A 17,118-nucleotide genomic window follows, 5' to 3' on the forward strand; every position below is an offset into this window, starting at 1 on the left:
TGTTTTGAAAAGTACAATAAATAATAAAAAAGTACAATACATAAATAAATAAATAAATTGTGTGTTACTTTTTGTTTTGTACAATTTTAGAATGAAGCAAGAAAAGGCTGGGCCAAGTTTGGGCTCTTTAAAAGATTTGAGCTCTCAAATAACTTTTATCAAGGCTTCAGACTTTAATTAGCTTGTTAAGGCTATGGCATGTTTTACTTATCATTAGGAAAGGACAAATCTTAATAAATACTCCAAGCTTTCTCACAATAATCAGCAGTCACAACAAAAAACATAATTTATACAATTACATCTATTATCTATTATGTGTTATGTATTATAATTCCTGTCAAGATCTGCAGTTCAAGGTTTTCCAACAAATTATGTAAAACCTGGGAAAGTAAACAGGTCTGGCATATTAGAATAATTTTATACGCTTATCTGCAATCAAATGGGATTTATTTTACTAAAAGCATTCCAATATTTCAAATGTTTGCAAGGACACTATGGTTTGATTCCCGGCCTGACTGTGCTGTGCTACACCAATAAGAGTCCTTGGGCTGTAGTACGAGTAACCTTGTAAGCCGCTCTGGATAAGAGCAACAGCTAAATGGTGTAAATGTAAATGTAAGTGAATCATTCATTGCACTAGGTTTATAAGCTAGGGCCATATTACGTAAAATTAGACAAATATTTCAAGAGAAAAGAAAAGACAAATTTTATTAAAAATTTAGTCAAGGATGCATAAACAACATAATATACAGTGTGTGTAGTCTTGCTGAATGTATAACAAGTACTCAGCAATCTAAAACCATGTCAATAATATATGTAATGAACAGTGAAAAGGCCTACAAAGATTAATGTAATAATAAACATACTGTTACTAATACAAATCTAACAGAAAATAAAACAAACAAACAAAAAAATCATCACCTAACTTTTGAACTGGAATTGGAATTGGAATTGGAGATTTCTGAAACAAGCTTCATGCTAGATGCTGTGAGCCCAACATGAGATTACTAACAAGTAGATGCTCTACGTGTGACTGTGGGTGGTCGGCACAAATTTAAAACAAGTGCTCCTTGAGCATAGGCTGCACGTACAGAATGCGCTACAGTGTTCTTTTACTGATTAAATGTTTACAAACCAATTCAGTGGACCTGGTAAGTGTTCATGTCTTCCATAAGAACGTATCATTTGTTTGTGATTGTTCCAGGTCGGAATGCTGTCTCACAATGAGCCTTAGCACGAGTATTTGTGAAGGGAGCTCTGAGAGCCCATCAATGGTTTTTGTGTAATCTGCTAAATCAAAGCTGGGTAAACAGCGGTCCAGGGAGTTACATTTTTCCCCTGCCGGCTCACATTTGCACATGCCAGCGCACATCTGGAGCACTCCGGGCGTAAAAAAGATCGCTCGCGATATGCAGCGTGAGTCGCCACGGTCTCCTGTGATCTCCTATGGCTTTTCCCTTTAACACTAGGTTAATACATCAGGGAACAGAAGGCTGATCCTGGAACTGTCAGAGCAGATAGATCAGCTCCACTCAAAGACTTATCTGCCTTTTCCAGCTGATGGAAAACAAACGAGTAACAAGCAGGCACTGGTACAGAGAGGAAATATTTGGGGTATGAAGGATGACCATGGGACGGTATAACAGACCAAATATGCTCATGCAACTGTCTGGGGAGAGGAGTGTTCCATAGGTACGGCATAGTTAGACATTAGACGTCCCCTAAATGTTACTGTTTTACTTCATTATCTCATTTTTACTTCATTTTACACCATATGCTACCCACTTCACTATACAGTGAACTCTCCATGACTTCAATGGACTACAAGGAGTGGTCCAATATCTTGTCATATTTCTGTATGTTAGTGCCATTTGTCAGACCACGTTAACACCTGGTGACTTCATGTGACTTGATAATTATCTGGATAAGGCCAAACCACATACAATTGCAAGTGTAAACACACCGAAGACACATTTACAACAGATACAAATCCAATCACACAAGCCACTGCAGGAGGTGGTCTGAGACGCCCCGTTACAGCAGTGTAAACACATCCGTCTGTCCAAGACGCATTAAACAACCAAAACCCTCCCATTACAACACAAGCACCGGTAATAATTGCTGTGCAATGAGCAAATTTGCATATTCTGTCCCACACAGCAATCAGATTTCAGTCTGATTAACTACTAGGTGTAAATACATGTGGCTAAAATACAATCTAGATACTAGTCACAAGATGTGACCAGGTGTAAACAGGGTCTTAGATACCAGATCCTGTTACAACAGCGCCATGATATGTATATGTAGACCGATGAGCCTTAACATTAAAACCACATGCGAAATACTGTGTAGATGTTCACAAGACATATCCAGTACATTGTTTTTAGCAATTTGTGCTACAAATGAATCTTCTGTGGTATCAGATCAGACGGGCTAGCCTGAACTCTTCAGAAACACCAAAGAGTCTTAGGTGCACATGACTGGTTGTCCTTCCTTGGAGCACTTTTGGTAGGTACTGACCACTGCATACCAGAAAACCCCCACAAGACCTGCCTGATGTTTTGGAGACGCTCCGACCCAGTTGTCTAGCCATCACAAAAGTGGCTCGGATTGCTTACTCACACCAACTTCTAGATATTCACTTGCTGCCTAATATATTTCATATCTATATCTATCTATCTATCTATCTATCTATATATATATATATATATATATATAGATAGATAGATAGATAGATACACACACCTTGACAGCAGGAGTCAGTGTAAAGAAATGATATTTGCTTACCTTCTGGCTCTCTCCTTTTAATTAGGCTGTTATAATCAGACCTGCCGGAGTCGTCAGACATATTCTGATGCTGATGCTCAACATTCTCTGCCCTCCATAAAATTCCTCTCAGAACTAACTTTTTACCTTCTCCGAGTAAATGGCCACCCAGCCCGACCTGCAGGAAGATTGCCCGCTGAGGTCCCCTCTACCTGCGTCAAACCAGCTGCCACCTACCAGTCCAGCCAGCGGGCATCCCCCACCCGCCACCACCCATGGCGGACCGGTGGCTCACCCGCCTGCCGCTGCTGCCTGTGTGGTGGCCGTGCAGAAACCTAGATGGACTCGTGGCTGTCTGCCACTATTAATATCACCACTATTAACTGTCTGTTGTATCTGGTTTGGTCATTTTTATCATTAATGTTTAAATAGTCTGGCCAGAGGAGGATGGGTCCCCCTTGTGAGTCTTGGTTCCTCCCAAGGTTTCTTCCTCCAGCTCTGAGGGTGTTTTTCCTTGCCACTATCGCCGCTCACGGGGGTCTTTGACCCTTCATGTTATTTCTTCTTTCTTCTCTGTCTCTGTCCTTTATTAAGTACTAATTATGTAAAGCTGCTTTGTGACGACAACAGTTGTAAAAAGCGCTATACAAATAAACCTGACTTGACTTGACTTGGCTTTATGTACTTTAATGGTTTTAATGTTAATGCTGATCTGTGTATTTATGTTTGTGTGTTTCCTTACTTAGTATGGGTGTTATAAATGTCTAAACCCGACTACAAAAATGGAAAAAAGGAAAGGTCAAACAGTGAACTGAAATTTAATACTGCAAGACAGATGCACCCCTTTAGTCTCTTCGGAGAGTCCCCATTTGTCATCATTTGTGGAAACTAATCATCTGAGTGTGTCCTCTTTGTATTGTTTATATCTCAAAGGCACAGTTTAACAGGATCACTGGCCTGCAAAAGCTACTTGGCAATCTTTTATTCTGAAAATAAATCTGTATTTTTCTGAATTTGTCAACTCCACGGTGCAAAGTGTAGGTCTCAAATAATAAAAAAAACCTGCTTACAGTCGAGAACCTAAAGCCTAGAGAATCTTGTGAGAATGTGAGAATGCAATATCGAACTCGGATGCGCCACATTCTTGTGAAAAGACTCCACTTTCCAAGTGTCCAGTTTCACAACCTGCCATTCAGTGGTGGATCTGAGCAGGTAAGAGAATGGCTCTCCAGAGTCTCCCCTCATTCTCTCTTTCTCTTTCTCTTTTTTAAGGAGCAGCTAATCTCCTCTCAGGTTTAGGATTCCTTGGCCAGGCTCTTTGAGGAGAAGGAAGCGGAGGGAGGGTAAACAGCAGGGCTCTCACTGAAGGGATTAGTGGGCCCATATATCATCGTGACAAGCCTTTTCAGCGAGTGACAGGTCACCAGGGCCCGGCGCAACAGGGATCCGGTGACACTTCCTGTCACTGCTGGAAACATTGATCGGGTCAAAAATTGCCTTACTCACACCATTTGATCATCTTAATAACACTGCGGTGTGGAGTATGTGTTTAGATGTTAAGTGTGTTTGTAGTCAATCCAATTTGAAGATGATATCCATGAAAACTGGAAAAAGGAGACTACAAAATCTATAGTCTTTGAAAAAAGGGGCTATTTGGACCAATGGCAAAGAGGAACTACTGTAGTCCTTAATTACCTTCAGTGGCTGTTTTTTACAGGTTTTAAAAATAGTGTTGAGGTTCTATACCCATTAAAGGTGTTTCACAGAACTACACATCCAGGCTTAGACCATCTCAGAACTGTTTTCAGGACCTTAATGTCTATGAGGAGTGTACATGTACATAGGAGGGTGAGAGGACACTAAATTAGTCTTTCCCACCATGTACTGAAAAATGACCATAGGTGAAGGTCAGTAAGATAGCAGTTCAAAAAATTGAACTAAATTTCAAATCTTGAGCAAAAGACCCTGAGTTACAAGACCCTGACTCACAGGACCAGCACTCAGGTCCCCTGAGTTTAGTAGAAAGAGACCCACTGAAGCGCTGAGTGAATCTGTCAAATTATATACAACTCGCTGAGTCGAATTTGTTGAAAAAGCAGCGCAATAATGAAATACATCAGCAGCCAGCGGCAATAGCAAACATATCCTAGCCTTGGAGGAAATTGGACATGACAGAAGCTTCGTTTTACTAATAGGAACAGGGGAAAAACAAGGAACTCCTAGATAAAGAAGCTAGATGTTTTTAATAAGACATTTGAAACTGAATTTACAATAAAATGTTTACTGATCCTTATCAAATACCAGTACTGCTAAAACAACAATCTCTCTGCAGGACTGGAGGGCTCACAATGTAAACATTTGGCAATGTCTTTTAACGGGTCTTATGAAACATTCCTCAACTGTGTTGCTGCCTGCCTCTATGCTTGTCATAATCATTTCAGAGCACAGTTTACAACAGTGAGTCAGAGCAAATACACTCGGCACAAAGCTCTGTGCACTGCTTCACAAATAAATGTGGCGTATAATAATACATCCAGAATAAAGAAATACAGGCTCCAATTATGAAACCATAAATTAACCCTCTGAGACCTAATGTCCCAGAGCCCTAAAATAAAAGTTCTAAATGGTTCTTGGCCTGCATGTACTTCATATGTAACCCTATCAGTTCTAGGAAAACTCTAAGAGTATTCTAAAGTATCTATCTTTAAAAATCCTCTGCATAAACCAAATGTTCTACCACTATTAAATATTTCACCTAGAACTCCATGTTCTAACCAAGAAACCTATAAGAAACCTGTTTTTGTTTGAGTCTGAAATGTCCTGATGGTATTTAACCCAATCATACCATCAGGACATGAGGTTGGAACTCACAAAGAGTACCATCAGGGCACAATGTCGGAGCTCACAAAGAGTTTTAGCAGGACATGTGGTCAGAGCTCATAAATAGTACCATCAGGGCACCAAGTTGGAATTCACAAAGAGTGTCCGCAGAACACGAGGTCAAAACTCACAAAGAGCACCTTCAGGACATGAGGTCGGCACTCACTACAAGTATTACCAAGACATGATGTCAGCACTCACAAAGAGCACCAGCAGGACATGAGGTCGGCACTCACTATAAGTATTAGCAAGACATGAGATCGGCACTCACAAAGAGCACCAGCAGGACACAAGGTCTAAGCTGAGTATCGGCAGGATGTGAGGTCCGTAGTCACAAAGAGCATCAGCAGGACATGAGGTCTGCACTCAAAAAGAGTACCATCAGGACACAAGGTCGGAACTCACAGAGCACCAGCAGGACATGAGGTCGGCGCTTGCAAAAAGAGTCCTGGCAGTTGTTTTGAAAAGTATGAATAAGAAGCATCTGGGAGGAATTAGGCTCATTATCGTAGCGTCCACAAGAATGATTTATACACTTTCACTATCTCATAATGATAAGCATTTTATCATGCTGAACACACATCATCTCCGTCCACTCCCTTGCCTAAAAGAGACTGCAGCTGGAAGAGCTGAATTACAATATCGCTTCAGATAACATGACCCTGAACTCTGGAATGCTCTGTATCACGGAGAGGGGTCATACTACAAGGAGTCGAATCAAACTCACATGTGGAAGGGGGACCTCTCGGGCCTCCAGATGACGAATGTAGGGTGCAGCGTTTTTTAATTATACAACACTCTGACGTCAGTGTAAGACACATGCGGCCGACTGGCTTACTAATTGGGAAACTACATAAGCTCCGCGGTCCACAGACTTACCTTCTGGCCAACTCGGGCTCTGTCAAAAGACACCTAAGTAATCTCCAACAGCTCCCAGCTGCTCTCAGTGCTTAGCAATATGAACATTCCCATGCACAACAGCATGACTGTTTCATCCCTGGAAGTCTAATACTGCTGAACGTCCAGCAACGTAAGAACATCTAGATCATTTGTCATATTGTGGGTGGTTAAACATGTAGGTTTTATACAAATGATACAACTTATGTGATAATGTACACTTAATTAAGGACATCTGGAGACCTACCTTTGAGTGGATAATGCGAATACCGTAGAGTAATATATTCCTCTGTTTGGCCTTCATAGAGAGGTCCATGATGGGAGTCAGCTCATCAGCCTTTTGTCTGTGGGACTGCTCTTCCGACATGTATAAATTAACCTATCAACATACAACAGAGAAACATAAAATATCTCTCAACGAAAAAGACCACCACGCCATAAATACTCATACATGGAATAATAAACACAAAAGCCCACATTGTTGAAACCACATTTGGTGTCCGGCAATTCGACGAGACAGTTAGTTCCAGGTGCTGGGCGCGAAAAGACGCATGTTAACACGTATTTCCACTGACAGAAAATTCTAATTAGCTGCTGCTGTGTATAGGACATAATCCATCTTGCTAAGCTATAAATTTCTGCACGTACAACAGTATTCTGTGTTTATTCAGAAAATTGGGGGCTCATGTAAACAGCACAAACACTTCAAACAGAGCAATTAAAAGCAGTGCAGTTTCCACTGCGACTCTACTTCTAAGTAACAGTACTCTGTTGACATAAGCTAACTAAAAGTATGTTGCGAATTAACTGCCGTTTCATTTTCCATGAACTCGGTCTGTGCTTTCTTTGAAAGCTTCATGTTTTGCTCAAAAATGATAGGAGGTGACTGATGATGAAAAAAGATGACAAATGGCTAAATGCAACCGAACCTAATCTTATAATAATGACAACCTTCCAATAACACAAAAGGATTACCAACTGTTGATCCACTGACATGAAACCAATTAGCGGTTTCAAATTCACTGCCCTTTGCAACAAAAACAAAGTTTTACAGATCTTATCCTTAACGGGGCTGAAATAATTTAGAAATTATTATAACTATTAAGTTGCATTAAAGATGGATTTCATAACAATGACATGTACAGTTCTGTTTTTTTTTTACCATTTCATTTATTTTATGCAAAGCAACTTTTCTCATAACTTCTCATAAATGCATACAGCTACTTTAAGAACGCAATCAAATCACCTTACAGTAATGCTCCAAAATCTAGCAGAAAGCCTTCTCTGGACAGTAGAGACAGTTACTCCGACAAAAGCAAAATGAAGTCTGTTTTAATAGCATTGATTTCTGAAGAAATAATAAAAAAGCAGGTGTCCAAATACTGGCAATGCACCTAAACTTAAAAAAGGATTATGTCATATTTAGCAGAAACAACAGCAACCAAACACTTCCTAAGACGCGGGATCAGTCTTTCACATTACAAAGAATTTTGGCAACAGAATATCTTTCATTCAGCAAGACTGCAGGGAGTTTGAGCATGAATTGTCCATTTAAGGTCCTGCCATAGGATCTCAATTGGGTTCCAGTCAGTACTTTGAAGAGCGCAATCCGAAATCTTTAGCTTTAGACCATGGATTGTCACAGATCTCCATGCCTCTTTAAACTGTAAATGGAGGTGGCAGAGTAACGGAGTTGTCTGCAAAAATCCAAGGTTCCTCTTAACAGTTCATATTAGTGTCTCTAATGTGAGAAATCTCATTTTAGTAGTTAAAAAAAACACAAAAAAGACCTGTTTAGGGTTTATTATTTTTGTGTAATAAACCACACATTTATTATCTATTCTGAGTTAAACTGTGAACTAGTTAGATAGTTAAGGGGCGAGGCTATGGTTATTTAAGACGAAAAAACATAGAGCCCACGGGGAGTGTGTTATGGCCAGGTCCTGTGGTAGAGTCTGGTTTGTCTAGCAGGACTATTAAAGCAGTCAATTACGCCACATCACCTAGAACCTGAAGCAGCAAAACATCCCCACACCTTTACACTACCACCACCATGTTTGACTGGTTATATATTGCTACTGTTATGGAATGCTGAACGATCTTATGGGACCCCTGTCTTCCAAAAAGTTCCACTTCCAAATCAGTCCACAAAAAATTATTCAAAAAAGGTTGGGTGGTGTTTTTTGCCAAATGTGAGGCAAGCTTTGAGTTTCTATTGGATTAGAAGTGGTTTGTCTCTTGCAAAAAAAACAAACAAAAAAAAACACATTTAAGTCTCTTTCAAATGGTGAAATCAGGATAAATGAGCAAGTCTGAGACAAGTGAGAATTGCAGTTCCTTAGATGTTCCTCTCGTTTTTTGTGACTGCCTTGATAAATCATTGCTGTGCTTTTGGGAGACGTTTGGTAGGCTGGACACTTCTGGGAAGATTCTCTACTGTTCCATGGTTTTCCCAATTGGAGATAAATGGCTTCAAAACACTTTCCAGACTCAAATATTTCAAAGAGTTTTTTCTCTCAGATGTTCCAGATTTTCTTTTGATCTTAGCTGTAATCAAGCCTGAATGTGTCTAGTTTAATGGATCCCCGTTATCAACTAAACATGGTTAACTGGTTGATTAAGTAAGAAAGGGCCAGTTGGAACATTTTCCCTTTAATAAATGATATGGTTTAATCACTGTATTTTGCATTTAATTGGACTGTCTTTCGTCTTACATTAAATGTTCTTTAAAGATCTAAAATTAAACAATTAAGTTTGACAATTAAGCTAAAATCCAAATCATACAAATGAAAACGAGGAGCTAATTTCTACCAGGATCCTAGAAGGAGATGTAATGGGAACACAAAAGACTTCTATTCTGAAGCACTGCCTGCACCGAGATGGAGCTTTATAATAACAGGCACAGGGCTGTTGTGTTTTCAAAACATGTTTGAGAAGCTAGGAGCTCTTACACAAATCATGCTGAAGGTTTAATCAAGTCGCTTCGGGATGACATTTCCCATGATTAAGACAGATTTGTTTTGCAGTGGACATACTGGAAAAGAATCAACGTTCAAACTGTCCAGGGTTTTTCCAACTCTTGCTGCCATTTGGCTCCAAACAGGATCAAGTTCAATCAGAAGTTACAATTACCTTTGGTATGTTTATATCAAGGATTAGCGGTTCGGCACATTTACTGTTTTTGTTACAGATATATACAAAACTAGCCTAAACACGAGTTAATCAATGTAGTTAGCCTTGATTTAGTAAACAGCATCACCAGTGTGTATGGTAACATAATGGTCAGGTGAGCAACATAGTTACGTGAGACAGGTCAGCTTAAGCAACACCAAATTCATCCAAACTCAACAGAATTTCTCTCCAGAATATTCTCTCTCTCTTCATGCCACTAAATATCATAAGAAATGGCTACTGGCCTTATGGGAGAACATTCTAAGTGTAAGGTCAGCACAGGAAGCAAACACTCAAAAAGAGGTGGGCAATCATCAGATATATACCTACCCATATAACAACCACTGGATATAAAAGAGCATGGCTTGTCTCTTCCAAAACCTTTATCAGCTCTGCAATTTCAGATAACCTTTCCCCATCTGCCTTCAAAAAAAAAAAAAACACACACACGATAAAGCATATTATGATGAATGTGACTGAAGACAGGCTTTGCTCTTTTTCATATCTTGTGCAATGAACAATGGTTGATTACAGATATCTGGATGAAATTCCTGGTCTTGGACAGCAACTCTTTGTATTCCTTTGCACACGAGAAGACATCCACTGTCTACAAAACACAAAAAGACAAGCATTCAGTTACACAAAAAAAGAAAGAATTATTTAATAATAATGCTGTTGGTAATAGAGAACTTTTAGTCATATATTAGAAATCATATCACATCAGAAATATCGTATTTTGTAACATACGCTATATGGCCAGAAGTATTGGAACACCTGCACATTCATTAGTCCTTTAAACGTCCTTAAAGGCCTGTATGTGTGCCATTCTTCAGTTTCTCACCTTCAAACAATATAAATTACTCAGTATATATAAATTGTAGCAGTTTCTGAGTAATTAGCGCTTACTGTTACTAAACGTACAGTAGTTATTGAACCTTAAAAACTTACAGCAGTTAATGAATAATGTATAGTTATTACAAATCATTAACAGTAACTGAAATATTTGGCGTTCTACTAGATTCTGGAGCACTGCTGTGATGATCTGACAGTATTCAGCAACAAGAGCGTTAGTGATGTCAGGACGCTGGATGATCACCACCCCACCTCATCCCCAACTCCACAGCTCATCTCAAAAGTACTGGAAAGAGCATTATCCATCATTCCAGAGGACACCGTACCACTGCTCCACAGCTCAATGCTGGGGGGCTTCATACCCCTCTAGCCTAGGCCTAGGTTCATGTTTATCTTCCCCAGAGAGTCCTATTCTATTGGCAATACTTCTCTACAGGGACCAGACAAATTGTGTGTGTGTGTGTGTGTGCATTTGCACATCTGTGTACACAATGGGAGCAACTTAAAGTAGTTAAAAGTTAAAAGTGGTGTCCACAAACATTTGGACACATAGTGTATTTCTTGTTCATGTGCACATGCTCAACAAATAAACATAAACTTTCCTACATTTTTATTTCAACACAAACACGAGATTACTCAGTACCTTGTCTGAACTGAATCTTGTCAGATCTCCCACACGCAAATGAAATAAACAGAAACAAGCAAGTGCGATCTGTGCCTGACACAAACTTGACAATATCGACGGTAAACGAAACAGGGCGAATTGCAAATATGAAAGAAGAAATATGAAACACATGTGGGCTCGTAAATGCTGTTGAAAGGTAACCAACCATGACTTTAAACAAAAATGCTTCTAAATCTGGTGATTGGCGAGATTGAGCGTTCTGAGTTGATCTAAACCATGTTAGGTATGACATGCTTTGTAATTATAGACTGGCATGAGCCATTAAGCCTTCAATAGGAATGGAATGGAGGGAATGGACAGAAGCAGAGCTGATTACTCTTCCAAAATGACATCAACATCAAGACATATTGGTAGGGGTCACAGGGCTGCAGTGGACCTGAATGCATTCGGGTTTGACCACTGCCAAACAAATGCACACAATGAAGTAAAATACTCCAGAGAGCACAAAGACAAATACCTGTCTCCGATTTTTGGATAAACATAGAGAATTTGGATGACAATAATAAATGCGCCTAGAATTCACATCTTTATGAGGAAACAATTTGACCTTTCTATGCGCTACTTCCAAATACTAGGCATGTTGGAAACCAAAATGATGAATTTGCTACAATGCTCAAGCAGCTCAGTTACAAAAGACAAAAGGCACCCAATCTATCCAGGATTCTAATAGTGTGACCCTCGTTACACACACACACAGACACACACAGACACACACAGACACAAACACATTCATTTTTCATTAAATTCTTATGGCCAAGTGGGATTGAATTAGGTAGGGGTGTAATGGTACACAGTAGTTAAGTTTTGATTTACACCACAAGTTGGTTTGGAACGAGGAAACAGGAACAACAGGAAAAAGACTTAAAAACCCTCAAATTATTTTTTTTTTCCTTTAGCTAATATCATTTTTTTACTCTGCCAGTTCAAAGTACCACAACTCTAGATAATCGAAGAGAATCAGAAAAATGAGAAGGCCCACCTGTATCCACATTTACTAGTCTAGTGGTTTGAAATATCAATATGTTTATTTTAATAAAGCATTTAGCAATGTTAAGTTCATATAAACATATATTTACATATTAATGCAGTTTAATCATAGTTAAAATAGTAACAATAGTAAGCTGCATCTGACTCAGAGCTGCAGAGGTGTACCAAAGACATGTGTACAAAAAAATGATATCAAGCTAATGCTAATGCCAGCTAAATGCGCAGACAAGGTCAGATCATTAAGCCAGTGCTGTTTTTATTAATAATGCTGCTTTTTGCATGTAATATAAAATGTTATATAATGTATATATAATGTAATATAATTAAATAGAAATAAAAAAACACAAAGCATTTAAAGTGAGAAATGTTTTACAGAGGTTATGTTAGGAGATCAAAGGTTGACAAACTAGAACATTTTTATGCTGTTTTAGCTAATTGTGTGGCCACAAAAGTGTGTGGCCAGTTTGATCTGTAAATGTACATTGATCAACACAGGTGTTGCTAAAACAAATTTGACATCGGTCGGGCCAAATTTAGTCCTGTCCAACTGTAATTCAACAGAGAAAAACTGTTTAAGAAAATATCTCCACAGAAAAGACCAACGTCATTTTCTTTACCAGTTCAGAGTAAATTCATCTAAAAAAATCTAGAGAATAGAAGAGAATCAGAAAAGTAGACCCACCTGTATCCACTTTTACTCAGTATACGGTTCTTTCTCTCAACAATAAGCCACTATAAAGCAATAAATTAACACCCTTTATTTGTTCTGTATTTAGATCCATTCAGCTCTAGTCTTCAGTATCAAAACATTCACGCAGTTCATGTACTGATTATTGCTCTGCAACACGAAACACCTTCTTTACCATTTTACACCACTTTAATACTACAAAGCTGCTGAGAAACTGAGCTGGGGGCAGTCCGCTGCCCTGTAACTGATCACCCTTACTGTTAGCATTCGTTTCACTGGTGTGTTACTGGGAAATAACCAGTTGCTGCAGATAGAGGCTTTGTGCCAAACGTTGTGGCGGTTCGGGATAAACACATGTATCACCACACCCCTAGAACTGAGGGAATCTCCATGTGTCCTGAATCATTCCATAAAACAGACAGTCCCTTCCAAGGTCTCCTGACCACAGTCACATGGCAGGCCCTGCCATCTTTATTACATCTTGCTAAAAGGACAGCCCTTATCTTCACTCTTTGTCCTTGTTCTCAGTGGCAAATGCAACAAAAACCCAGAGCCAACCACACCACCTGCACTCGTGGAACTGGCTTGTATCACAGATGTCCTGTACTGGGGGAACAGGATCACCGTATCGTGGATTAGAATCACACATGGCTCGGAAACAAGCTCAGCTCCTGATCCACCATTTCCTGCTTTTCTTTCATCTCCCTGGAGTCCTGCGGAGGGCCGCGTCAGGTCACATGTACACACACAAGGGAGGGTAATAACACAACCCGCCACCTGAGGAACAACACGCTTCTGGGGCTCATCAGCCGCAACAGACCAAGATGGACTAGCGGTGTCTCCGTGGCTTGCAGCATTATCAAAAGGGGGACATGCACTTGGCACTATATGAGTTAGAACTTGGCACAGCTACAAAGAAGGATGGACTTTCAGCGTGTAGGACCCTGCTGAGGCACGTCATATTCCCCTTTGTCAAAGCCTGCCATCAAAGGATGGATCTCCTGAGACGTCCAAGGGAACCACAGGCAGGACCACAATGTGGGGACCTGAGAAGAGTTGGGTCGGCTCCAGGAATAAAAAGAAACAAATGGCGGTCACAGGTTTTTTTTTTCTTTCTTTCTTTCAAGGATGTTGTATCCATTTCAGCATTACGTCTGCAGGCCCTGCTATAGCGGCTCCCCATCTGCAACTCTTCATGCAGTGCAGGTGAGAGCGTGTGGATGGGGTGGGTGTGTGTTTGTTTTTTCTTTGTTTTTTTGGAAGGGTTGAGAGCCCAAGCTTACTCCAGTAGACATCAGGCTCGGAACATCTGATACACAAAGCCCACCCAAGCAGAGCCTTTTTTTAATTTGATAAATTTTTTGTAAAGCAGCGAGGTGAAGGTCTACCAATTCCAAAGGACATTATGGTCATAATCATCATGATCATCACGTGACTTATTAAGAAAACCATTCTCATAACCTACCATGTTGTGAGCTGCCAAGTTTTTCTGGACCGTCCTGGCCAGCTCAACCGTTTCTGCTATGGTTCCTGAGATGAGGCATGCTGACAGCGAGAGAGTCTCTGGAAATAGATAATAAAGAACAGAAGAGTCTTACTCTACACACCTGCGATAAGATGTTTGGGGGGAAAAAGTCTTCCAGCACAGCAACTTGTTTAGCTTAGCTGATGAAGATGAAACCTCACTGCAAAACAAAGAAACCGCAGCACTTAAAACTCTCTAAATCCTTCATTACTTTCAGAAATCTTATCAATTCATTCATAAAATGCACATCCATGATTCTTCAACGGGTTCTTCAACAACAATAAACAAGAACATAAAGTAAACAACCAAGGTTTTCATAAATGCCAAACATTTGGAAGGTCTCTGCAAAGCAATAAAACCTAACAAGCATTTCTAATGGTCAAAAGCACCCCCACACACACACCCCGCCACCCCCCACATATTTTAGAGGTTCAGAGTTCACCCTGCATTAAGACTCGGGAAATATCACTGCTCTAATAAAGCCAAACCATTGCTTACCATAAACGTAGATGTATTGTTTCACCCTGAATAAAACATCAAATGCAGCCAAAGATCCAACATCATAAAGGCAGACCTGAGAAAGCCATTAACCATGGGCCTTAGCGGAGCAACCTCATGGATGGGGTCTTAAAAGAATTTGTTGTTTTTCCACTCCAAATGCAGTTTGGCATTATGTTACAGAGCTGCCTTCCAAGCGGAGAGTAATGCCCAGGCAGGATAGCCAGCAGAGCGACTGACTGAATGGAAATTCTCCTTAATGCATTGATCCCACACAATCACATAAATATGCACACACGATTAAACCATCATATAACAGTGATAAAAAAAATAAAAAACACAGTACCTTACAACCTTGGGCCTACTAAAGGTACCACTGAGATTTTCCAGTAAATGATCATGGGCTTGCCGAGGAATAAGCTCATGTGGTGAAGTTATGGGTTCTTTCGAAAAAGTAAAAGTAATTTTCCACGTCAGTTTCAACACGTGATTTGGACTGAATGAACTGAATTGGAGCTGTTGGAGCTATCATTGTTTGCCTCATATTTTTTTACAAACATAAGCAAAGGTGTGCACACACAGGCAGACCTGCAATAACTTTCGCTTTTCTAAAGCAGTAGTTGAGTCATTCTATGAAACAGGTGCCATGCTGCAATTTTCAAAATTTTCATCAAGAGCAAACGGTATATTTGAAAGACATATTCATTCATTAATTCAAAAAAAACAACAACACATGTTTTATTGTAAATGTGACTTTCTTGTCCAAATAAAATGGACAGTATAAATATAAGGTGGGAAAATAGTTTTTTTAAGGATGAATATATCTTTCAAATATAGCGTTTGCTCGATTGATGAACATTTTGAAAACGTGACAGGGTGGTAAATTCCATCCTAAAATAACACCATACTGTGAGCTTTTGTGGTCCCTGACCTAGCATTCATTCTTTGTGTAAAAACTGTTCACTATCCATGTTGCACAACTGGGTGGTGAGGTTAAGCTTGAAAGACACTGTCTAAAATGAAAAAGCAACAAATCAACGATGCAAAAAATTTTCGGCTGATCTCGGCTGCTCCAAAGGCTGAAATGATGTCACTTCCGATAAGTGATGTTATTTAAAGCAACAGTACATTATTTATAGACTAAACAAGTTAGTCTTACAGGGTGGTGTGTCACACTGAGGGATGCACACAAATCATATATAATCATATATTTGGTGATATTTTAGATGAAAATATCACCAAACTGTATTGTTGGTGAATACCCACATATGGAAATAGTCATGTACTAATTAAAATGAAAAACCCGTTAAGAAATAGTATTATTTTCTCATATATAATATTAACAAGAACACTTATTATATTTTTAAGCTTTGGAAACTCACACTGGCACATTTTACTGTGCTTAATGCATCTTATCAAACCTGTTGCATAGAATGACTCAATTTTCCATTTTCGCAACACATCTGATGCACAGATTTACTAATTAACAAAACCCTTCCTGGTGTGTTAGGGACTGGAAAACACTACAACACGCTGGACAATGCTGCTCTAGGACCGGAACTGAGAACCTGAGAAGTGTTCTACAGTAGCATTACGTCTTGTTTACTGGCTTCTTGATATGAAGCTAATGACATTCATGACAGAAATAAGCAACTAAATAAATAAAGTGTTTTCAGAACCCATTCCAAATGGACAAAAGTACTGGGACACCTACTCGTTCACCGTTTCTTCAGAAATCAAGATTTGTCCTACTTTTGTTGGAGTAACTATCTTTACTGTCCAGGGAAGAAGGCTTTCTACTAGATTTTGGAGCACTCGACCCAAAAGAATTGGATGAAGCACCATCATTCCAGAAAACTCAGTTCCACTGCTCCATAGCTCAAGTCTGTGCCCTCTACCCCATGACTGGCATTAGGCCCGGTGCCAATAGGTTCATGTGTATCTGCCTCACAGATTCATTTTTTTATTGGAATACGTCTCTACAGGCACTAGACAAGCAGTGTACTGTATCACTGAAATTCAGGAATAAATACCTTTGATAACAGACTCTGCTGCAGCCAGGTCCCGTTTGTACGTCACCTAAAAAAAAGCGAACCAAATAAATGAAATTATGAAAGTATGTCCACCTAATGCTAATAACTGTAGTGCTGAAAAAAAGAAAATGACTAA

At 39.6% G+C, this 17,118-nt stretch overlaps 1 protein-coding gene across 1 annotated transcript in view; it reads right to left on the reverse strand.

Moving 5' to 3' along the window:
• crppa (CDP-L-ribitol pyrophosphorylase A) overlaps nt 1-17,118 on the reverse strand; it is a 36,944-nt gene that overhangs the window by 12,970 nt on the left and 6,856 nt on the right. The window contains exons 5-9 of the mRNA XM_072691650.1: nt 16,983-17,028; nt 14,392-14,489; nt 10,247-10,321; nt 10,045-10,137; nt 6,791-6,922 (exon numbers count right to left, since the gene is read on the reverse strand). Coding sequence (XP_072547751.1) covers nt 6,791-6,922; nt 10,045-10,137; nt 10,247-10,321; nt 14,392-14,489; nt 16,983-17,028 — 444 coding nt within the window. The remainder of the gene's footprint in view (nt 1-6,790; nt 6,923-10,044; nt 10,138-10,246; nt 10,322-14,391; nt 14,490-16,982; nt 17,029-17,118) is intronic.

This window comes from Salminus brasiliensis, chromosome 11 (genome assembly GCF_030463535.1).
Source record: "Salminus brasiliensis chromosome 11, fSalBra1.hap2, whole genome shotgun sequence".
In the NCBI taxonomy this organism is placed as follows: Eukaryota; Metazoa; Chordata; class Actinopteri; order Characiformes; family Bryconidae; genus Salminus; species Salminus brasiliensis.